The 9,859-nt window shown below is 35.4% G+C and overlaps 1 protein-coding gene across 2 annotated transcripts; it reads left to right on the top strand.

Annotated features, from left to right (window-relative positions):
- The first annotated feature begins 2,088 nt into the window (after window positions 1-2,088).
- On the top strand, window positions 2,089-9,218 carry LOC126589594 (DEK domain-containing chromatin-associated protein 4-like). Of its 2 annotated transcripts, none has more exons than XM_050254943.1 (12): window positions 2,089-2,254; window positions 2,954-3,793; window positions 3,891-3,924; window positions 5,251-5,330; window positions 5,491-5,550; window positions 5,684-5,794; window positions 6,203-6,283; window positions 6,374-6,457; window positions 7,062-7,527; window positions 8,068-8,180; window positions 8,429-8,459; window positions 8,754-9,218. In XM_050254943.1, exons 2-12 carry the CDS (start codon window positions 3,008-3,010, stop codon window positions 8,918-8,920), a joined length of 2,013 nt encoding a protein of 670 aa, XP_050110900.1. In that variant the 5' UTR covers window positions 2,089-2,254; window positions 2,954-3,007; the 3' UTR covers window positions 8,921-9,218. The 2 variants fall into 2 exon arrangements, with proteins under 2 accessions (XP_050110900.1, XP_050110901.1); XM_050254944.1 differs by having other exon boundaries at window positions 2,093-2,254; window positions 2,957-3,793.
- The last annotated feature ends 641 nt before the right edge of the window (window positions 9,219-9,859 follow it).

The raw sequence follows: 9,859 nt of genomic DNA, 5'->3' as shown, positions 1-9,859 counted from the left end.
TGGCTCATCCAGTAGACCGGTCTTCCACCTGAGGAAGCCACATGGGAGGAGGCTGATGAAATCATCACTCACTACCTAGATTTTAAGCCCTGAGGACATGCCTCTTCTCATAGGGGAGGGGTTATTAGGACCTGCCAGTGGGCCTCACACCTCTTTTTCATCACATGTCCTTTTTGTGAATAAATGCTTGGTCCCATTTTTAAGCCCATGATCCTTAGTTAGGGTTTTACTCTTTTGTCGAGGTATAAATGTGTAATGATCAGCCCTTTAGGGACACAAGATGAATGAATGAATGAAATCTCTTTTTCCCTTTGCCTCAAATTCTTCCCTTATTCTCCTTAACTTTCCTGCACTGTTTATAATTCTTTCTATTTTTAGCTTTTGTTCCGATTGGACGTACCAGTTGGGCGGGTTTGCGGGTAGACGTTGGACTTTGATTTTGGATAATAATGTGTGTTCCTTGTCAAAACCCACTGAAAGCCACAAAGCACCAATATGATTAATCTATTGGGAGTTTACACTATTAGTCTCTCACCATTGGAAATTGCAGAGAGTGGAAGGAAAAGAAACAGAGAGTCCACAGCGATGGAAACCAGTGGCAGGCAAGGGGTTGGAAACTTGGAGCCATGGGGCGGAGAACTGGGAAGGGGATTTGACATGTGTATTATTTTCGCTTTCAAATTTCATCAAATAAAAACGACATAATCTATTTGGCTACTCAGAAAATCAAAGAAATCAGAAAGGAAACTCACTTTCAATTGTCTTACCCACTAGTGGAGAAACTCGTTGTATTTTCTTTTTCAAGTATTTAATTTATTTTTAATTTTCTAAAATATATGTCCAGCTAATTTTAAATGGAAGTATCATGAATGATGTGGTAGTACAGTACTATCTAATAATTTTTCGTTTTGGTCCACTACGGGTTGGAAGTTTACAAACCGGGCTTTAACTATTTCATTCTTGGACGGCCGGGTCGTAGTTCAGAGCTCAATAGAATAAATTTCAAACCGACCCAACCCATTTTGTCACGGGTGGGTTTGGCGGTTTACTAAAAAAATGAGTATTTATCAATAATGGCAAAACATTCACTTTTGATTTCGAAAAATACCATTTTTTAATAAAACTTTCAATCATTATATAAAATTTCACTTAAATAGACATAAATACCCTTAATTTGTGTGAATAATTAGTTGTTGATTAAAAGATTCTTGTGCCATAATCAAGTGTTGCTCTCACCTATATTTTTCTAATTTTTTTTATATTTTCTTTGTCAAACAAAGACCACAGGTTTCTCAGTTTTAATTTTTTAGTAAAAAAAATGGGAACTAACATCCTACTAATAAGATACGTAAATAACAGGCGAAGGATATTCATGATATTAGATTGGCTTTCTGTTAATTTGCTCAAACAGTAGCAATCACCGATGTTCCAATTAAACCTATGACCATGTATAATATTGCCAAGATAATACATAAGTCAAAAAGTGATTATGTTGTTACTTTGAATAAATAAGAAATTGTTTAGTGATATTATGAAATGTTGACAATTTTTATCACCCTAATTTTTTCCCATTGCATCGTGTCTTCGTCTTTTGTACCTATGCAGATCACCACAATTACAGAGACAAATACTTACAGACTGATAGCAAAAAATCACAAATCAGAGAAACCAAATTTAAGCATTATCTTTTTTTTTTCCCAAAAAATCAACAAAATCAAAGAACCAAAGAAAGATACGGATTGAAACATGAAAGAAATTAAAAAAGAAAAAGAAACCCTTGATGAGAAAAAATTAAGTGATGGTTTAAATATATTTATAAGTTTTTTAAAAGCTGACATTTTTAAAATTAAAAGATAATATTTGATAAATACTTCTCAAAAAAGGACACCCTTAGTATCGAGGCTTCAAATTTTAATAAATTTCTTCCTTGAAAAAAAAAAAGAAAAAAAAAAGAACGAATATCAATCAACGGCTGTCGATTCGCTGGGTGCCACCCCAAACCAGATCTGGGCCGTGGACACACTTTCGCATTGGAGCTCAAACTGACGTGGTATTTAACTGCATTTTGAATCCGGCTTTGAAGTCCGGAGTACTACGAGTATATCCACAGCATAAATAAAATTAAAAAAAAAACAAAAACAAAAATAGAAGTTCGAAGCATAATAATAATTGTGTGTAAGAGAGAGAAGCACTGAGAGTGTGACTCGAAGACTTTTCCGAGCTCCAAATCAACCAACACAAAACTCAAATCTCTGTAAGTTTCATACCTAAATCAAATTTTATTCAATTTTAATTACCAATTATTATTATTTTTTTTTCTGTAAATTTTGTTATTTTTGGCTATGGAGTTGGGGATAATTCAGGTGCAGAGCTTAGGGTTTCCAACTGGTTGTTACAGTCTTCAAACGTTGTGAATTTTGCTTGATTTTTACTGATTACTGTGCAAAATTGGAATTTTTTTCTTGCTACTGTTTGGTTGCCGAGAAAGTTGAAAATTTGTAGTTTGAATTTCGCTTGTCTTTTGGTCCCAAACTGAATTGACAGATTTCTTTGATTTTTTGTTCTATTGACGTTGTCTGGTGAAAAACTGAGGTTCTTGCTTTTGTAAAAGCAGTGTAGAAGCTGAAGATTCAAAATTTGTGTGTTGGGCTCTGCATGTTACTTACTTGGTCCAGATTTAGTTTGGGATTTCTAGTTGTCATGCATTTTTCTAATTTTTCTAGTTGTCATGCATTTTTCTCCTAGATTCTGTTATTGCTCTTTTGATTATTTTTTGTTTGAGAAAATCAGCGGTAGCTGCGGAGTTTTGAAGCTTGATGATTTATATTTGATTATTTCCAAACTTATGGCGTTTTATTTGTTTGAAATTATGGTGGTAATCCCTAAGTTTCAATGAGAGTTTTTTTTGCATGCTACATTATGCACCCCTAAGTGAATACTACATTTGTTTCAGAAGTTTTTCCAATCAACTTTGCCACGGCCATAATCTGTTTTAGATTAATTGATCATGGGTGAAGAAGACACGGTGGCCAATGACACTGAAATGGTGGCAAATGGGACTAGACAGTTAGGGAAAACCAGCAAAGATGTGACTTTGAAAAAAGGGGACGAAAAGGTTGAGGTAAAAGAAATGGATGTATATAAGAAAGGTGATAAGAAAGATGAAGCAGAGAAAAGGAATGAAGGCCAAGAGACCCATAGAAGCAAAGATGAAAAAGTGAAAGACGAAGCAGAGGAACCCAAGGTTGAGGAAATAAAAGAGGAAATTGGTCCAAATGAAGTTAAGAAAGATGATGAGAATGCTCTGGTTGAGAATGGAAGCAAAGGTGAAAAGGTGAAAGAAACAGAGGATCCCATAGTTGAGGAAAAGGAAGAAGAAACTGCTCCAAATGAAAAAGTGGAGACCGAAGAAAAGAAGCAAATTGAAGTGGAAGAAGAGAAGGTGGATGGGCTTCAGGTGAAGGAAGAGAAGGAAAAAGTGAAGGTAGAAGAGAAGGTAGAAGACAAGGAAGAAGATAAGGAAGAAGAGATGGAAGAAGAGAAGGAAGAAGATAAGGAAGAAGAGAAGGAAGAAGAGATGGAAGAAGAAGCTAAGATGGAGAAGGGGTCAAGGAAGCGTGGAAAAGGAAAGAGTGCGGAGAAAACCAAAGAGAAGAAAAGGAAAGTTGCAGAAAAGAAGGAGCCAGAGCAAAGGACTCCTGCTATTGATCGCCCTGTTCGTGAGCGGAAATCAGTTGAAAGGCTGGTGGCAACTATTGAAAAGGATAATGCCAGGGAATTCCATATAGAGAAGGTCTTCTTTTTATTTGTTTCCTGTTCTATAGATATCAGTTTCAGGTTATGTATTACTGAGGATTATTTTGTTTATTGTTTTACCTTAAACATTGTAGGGACGTGGTACGCCATTGAAAGACATACCTAATGGTACGGTTCCTGCCCTATTCTTTTCTTTTTTATCCTACTGTTAATGAACCTCATTTTGGTTTTCTCTGTGAAAGTTAATCTTCTACATTTTAATTTCTTTTAAATGGACATTATATCAGTCCAGTAATCCACTTACACATTCTTTTCCTGTTTTAAACTCCAATCAGTAGTAATTACATTGAAATATTTTTAGCTTCATAGGGTTGTGAAGGGTCAAAGCTTTCATTGCTCACTTTTGTTTGGTAAGATATTTTCACATTCTCTATGATGCGTGAAGGATCTGGTGGTAATGAATCTGGAAGGATATAATCATGGTGCTATTCCTACCTGGAATCTTATTTGGTCAAGCCAGTGAATGTGAGCTACTGTTAGAGGGTCTTTACTGCAACAGGGAAGAGTCTTCTAAATCTATACCTCATGTGTTGGGGTAATATGTAGTCCTATAGTAACTAATGTTGGTTCAGAGTTAGTGTGGTGTCTAGGATTCATAAATTTAGTAATTAATATTGGTTCACTGTATCCATGGGTTCAACATGGATTACATGTAGTATCTAAACCTAGTACAACTCTATAAAAGGCTTGTGAGCCCCTTTTTCTTTCAATGAAATTAATGAATTTAGAGACCTTTCCAGTGAGTGTGCAGCATATATTTCTCTTTAGGACTATGTGATGAAACCTACCTGTGATTCCTAAGGCGACTCCGAGAACCCTATTTGTGTGACTGGAGTTTTTGTTTTGACTTTCATTTTTATGAGTCCAGCTTTTCCTTATCTACCAACAATTTACATAACCAAAATGCCCAAAACTGTATTTCCACATTTTGCTCCTTGTCCTGTATCAGGTTGTCCATATCATGTCAAAATATGAATAGTTAGACTAATTGTACAGTACAGAGGTTTTGACTACAATTAACCTGCAGTTAATACTTTCATTTATAAATGGTGCATTTTGGTTATGTAAATTGTTGGTAGATAAGGAAAAGCTGGACTCATAAAAATGAAAGTCAAGACAGAAACTCTGGTCACACTAATAGGGTTCTAGGAGTTGCGGGAGGAATCACAGGTAAGTACATCCTGTTTGACCAGTTGCTTACAAGAAATTCATATTGAACTCTTCCAAGTGATGCATTGTATGTTATCAAATTTATTATTAACAAAGAATTTAGGTCTTGTCTTCCTTATTCTTTTAATTATATACATCAATGTGTATACTAAATTACTGTCCCTTTGATTCATAACAATCTGATATTGCAATTGGTGAGTTTTAACCCCTTTAGGATCAATATTAATCATGGCACTGCAAATTATTGATGTTTGTCTCGTTCAGTGGCTTTCAAGTTGTCAAGAAGGAAAATCGATGATAACTTAAAACTACTTCATACTATTCTTTTTGGAAGGAGAGGAAAGGTAATTCTTTTACTGCTAACTTGGTGACAAGAATGTACTTACTGCAAAATTAAATTACATGAATAAAATCTCTCTAGAGATTTCAAAGCTAGTATTCTTCATATGTAGTCATTGAGTATTGAAGTGTTGTGTTTATGTGGCTTTCCTTTAATATTTGCAGGCACTTGAGGTCAAGAGTAATATATCCAGGTTCTCTGGTTTTGTGTGGCGTGGAAATGAGGTAAAAGATGCATTATCTTTGATGCATGCATTTGACATGTTTTAGTGCTTTGAGGTTGGTTATCACTAAAGTTTTAACAGCGTTCATTTACTTGTGATACGATAGTGAGGTTCAAATTTTGTCATTGTTGCAGGACAAGCAAAATACTAAAGTAAAAGAAAAACTTGACAAGTGTAATAAAGAGAAGTTATTGGACTTCTGTGATCTTCTCAATGTATCAGTTTCCAAAGCTACTACTAGGAAGGTTTGCTAACTTTTACTGCTGCAGCTACTTTTTTGGTTTGGAAATTTGTCCCAAAATCTTTCTATTCATTGTGGCGAATCTATCACGTGTTCACTAACTGACTAAAGTAGCGACTATCTCATCAGTTGGGATGTTTTTTAACGGTTGATTAACTAACATTATACACATTGTTCAGTCCAGACTTAAATTGTATGCCCTCACATTCCACATGAATTGATAATCTAACAGTGAATGGACCTCAGATGCAACAGTGTATCTGATTTTATCTGAAACACTGGTTTTGTTTCTCATTTGAGAGCAGGCGAGGCATATCAGAAATGAATTTTCAGCCTAATTTAAAAATCAAATTTTGTTATTATCAAATTTGGGAGGATAGTTGCTTAAATGAGCTGTAAAATGAAAATGCAGGAGGATATAGTTGCAAAGCTTATTGAGTTTTTGGTGGCTCCTCATGCTACAAGTGATGTCCTCCTTGCAGAAAAAGAGACGGTTTGTTTACTTGCAAATTTTTCACTCTTGGAGAAATTTGTTTTCTTGCACAGTATGTTAACAACATTCTATTTCCTGTTTGAATGTCAGCCAACTAAGGGCAAAAAGCGCAAGAGGGCAACTAAAGGAAGTCCTTCAACCTCTGGGGGCACAAGTTCAAAGCGCTCAGCAAAGGTGCTATTTCTCATCCTCTAATATCATAAATAAAGTTGTGACATGAGCATTAGTATAATAGCCTAATTGGCGAATAATTTTTTTGTGTTGTCTTGCTGTAACTGTAAATAGTTTTACTTCAGCAGAAGTAGGTGTTCTTGTATTCGTTTGTAGTGTATGTATCTTTTGCACTTGGACAACCACACTTGGACAACCATTTGTCTTGCCATTTTGGTATAACTTGTGTCTTCTAATGAATGTTATCTGTCCCTTTGTCAAACTTGCTAGAGTGTCTGATGGATGCACTATTCCATGGCTTCAGTTTGTATAGAATGTAGCTTCATAATTCTTTCCAGTTTATGTAGCATTGGTGGATCTTAAGATGGGAGCATCTATATACACTGTTGCTGAGGTTTTTACTGATTGTGAATTTTACTGCAATTTCATGAGATTTAAAAAGTTCCATGAGAATTTATCTAGAGAAGAAACATGCATGCAACCTGCATTGGATTTTTGCACTTCAGTCTGTGTAGAGGGCTTCGTACCATTTATTGATGGCTTTGTACCATTTATTGTTCTTTATCTTATTTATTTGTAAAAGAACATTTGTTCTGTAATTTTCCAGAATCGTAGAAAGAATGATGATGATTCAAAATTGGGGGACAAGAGTACACCAGATACAGAAGATGAGTCAGAGGAAGATGTACAAGAAGAAGAAGAAAATGATGAAGACGAAAATGAAAATGGCATTCCAGAGAAGTCAGAGGATGTTATGCCTGAGCATTCGGAAAGTGAGGAGAAACATGATTCTTCCGATGATACTGACAAAGAAGTGGAAAAAAAAAAGCCACGGTCAAAATCATCATCATCCAGAAAGAAGGAATCTTCTGGAAAAGCTGGAACAAAAAAATCCGCAGTTTCTGCTAAATCTACTCCACCACCTAGTAAAAGACAAAAGAAGTCATCATTAAAACGCACTCCGGTTGATGATGACAGTGATATGAGTCCAAAGGTATCCTCAAGGAAGAAGAAAAATGTGAAAGTGTCCAAAGCATCAACTCCAAAAAAATCTGCCTCAAAGGAAAAAACTGGTATAAATTGAAATCTCTCATTTCATTTGATATTCTCATTGTTTTTGTTATCATCATCACCATCATCACCATCTTGGTTATAATACATTTTTCTTTAACTTTTGATTTTGAAGTGCTAGTACATCTTTCTTTCTAAATTCTTTGCTGCATTTGTTCCTCTCAGAAAGTTCATTCCTTTATTGTTGCATATATTCTTAAAAGCAATTTTCTTATGGAATTTTGGTTTCAGATTTGTTGTTTTTACTTCTTCAAAGATTATAACTTTAGTTTTTTGTTTCCTCCCTTGGTTTTGTTTCTTTAGCTAATAGATTTCTGTGCTTTCTATTGTACATTTTTGTTGTCTTCTCGTCTTATTTAAATATTGAGGGACAGTGATTTAACTGGTTTTTCTTTTTTTTATTTGCACGATTTGATAATGTTGTTTACTACATATTGTTCATAAACAATTGATTGTATTGGTTTTTATTTTTTGGCAAGAATTGGAGCTTGTCTGTCGTTTCATCCTTGTTGATAATACTATATACTATTGCTTATTTGAAGGGAAAAAAGTTGCTAAAGTTAAGGACAAGACCAAGGAGGAAAAATTGAGGCCAACTGATGACAATTTGAGAGATGCAATATGTCAAATTCTCAAAGAAGTTGACTTCAATACGGTAAGCTTAGAGTACCAGTTGTCTGCCCAGTAAACATGGTTGTAGTGGCATATTCTTGAATGAACTGGTAAACATGGCTGTAAAGGGTGTTTGCGTATATTTACTGAGAACATTATACCGATCAGCAATCAAAAGGAGAAGTATCTGAGACCATCATATTTCTTTGTTTATACTTTATATTACCTCAGTGTGTGGCAAGTGATGGTTGTTCTCATACACTTACAAATGGTGTTCTCTATATTTTGCAGGCTACTTTCACTGACATTTTGAAGCAACTTGGTATGCACTCTCGTTTCTATTGTTTTATTGAAAATTTAAATGGCTTTTTTTTTTAACATTAGTTAATCCAATTGTATTAATTTGGTCTCAGCTTCTAAATGGGTTATTCGAAGAAATTTGGCTATATTTTTGTCAAGCTAGATGCATCTAGTAATTTGGCTAGAAAAATTGTGAACATTCATCTGCAGCAGGATTGAAGAAATGATTAGCTATCATTTTGAAACTTAGTGCTTGATCAGATCAATACTCATGTGAACTCTTGTTGCCTTCCTACCTGTCGTTGTTCTTTTTCAGCGGGGCAATTCAATGCAGATCTCAGCCTGAGAAAGTCAGCCATAAAGGTCATGATCCAGGAAGAGCTTACTAAATTGGCTGATGAGGCAGATGAAGAAGACGAAGAAGAAGGGGATGCAGAGAAAGACGAAACCCAGAGTGCTAAGGAAGAGAAGGTCGAAGCCTGACCAATTAGAGGGAACATGACTGCATGGACATAGTAATAGCTATTTATGTCTCTTTGTTTTTTGCTTTTTTTAACTTAATGCTGCATGTACCATTTAGTCTGTCACGGTAAGCTGGATGTAATTTATCGTTAGCGCTCTCTGCTTGCTGGCAAGTAAACTAGTAAATTTGAATTTTAAACCAGTTGATGTGAAACTACACTCAAGTTGTGCTGCAGGACTGCAGCTTGTTATGTACACCTTAACGCAATTATAATATGAATTTTACTCTCTAATATAACCAACCTCTTTTGGATGACAATTAAGTTTCCCCAATTTTCAGATGTTGTTGCTTGATGTTTTGGTCTGTGTTGAACTGATTACATCTTTGCAGGGGGTGAGAGCGCAACTGATTGAAGTCATTCAGTGCTGAATTCGCAGGTATGTCCGGTCATTTTTTGTTGAGGTCATGACTGTTTATCTATTTTGGGATCAACTGGCTCACCGTTCTTCCGACTTCTATGATTTCTTCTACTTTAAGTGCTGATTAATTGAGATTTTGATTCTGCCTCTATTTACTGTCGTGACGCGGCGCCTTTCCTTGTAGGACTAAACAGTTTAAATAAGGGTTGTATAATTCTATTGTCCTCCATAAGTTAATTATGTATCAATTTGGTCATTCCGTCACGTTTGTTTTTCTTACAAAAGATGTAAACATGTTCACTCGTGTTGTTTGCTTCCCAAGCCTCGTACCTCTCGTTTTCTTCTCAAGTCAATCCAAATTGAAGTAGAAACAAGAATCCGATGTTTCACCCTGCGAAGTTCTATTTGTAAATGCATTTAGACTAGTGATCCGATGTTTCAATCTCACTTGTGAAGTGGAGCACTTGCCAAACATCCCATCAGCAAAATATACAGATAGAATGGCTCTAGACCGAGTTAATTATATTTTATGTGCAACTG

The sequence above is a fragment of the Malus sylvestris genome, chromosome 11 (genome assembly GCF_916048215.2).
Source record: "Malus sylvestris chromosome 11, drMalSylv7.2, whole genome shotgun sequence".
NCBI lineage: Eukaryota > Viridiplantae > Streptophyta > Magnoliopsida > Rosales > Rosaceae > Malus > Malus sylvestris.
The sequence above is the reverse complement of the archived record's forward strand: the minus strand, read 5'-3'. Positions and strand labels throughout refer to the sequence as shown.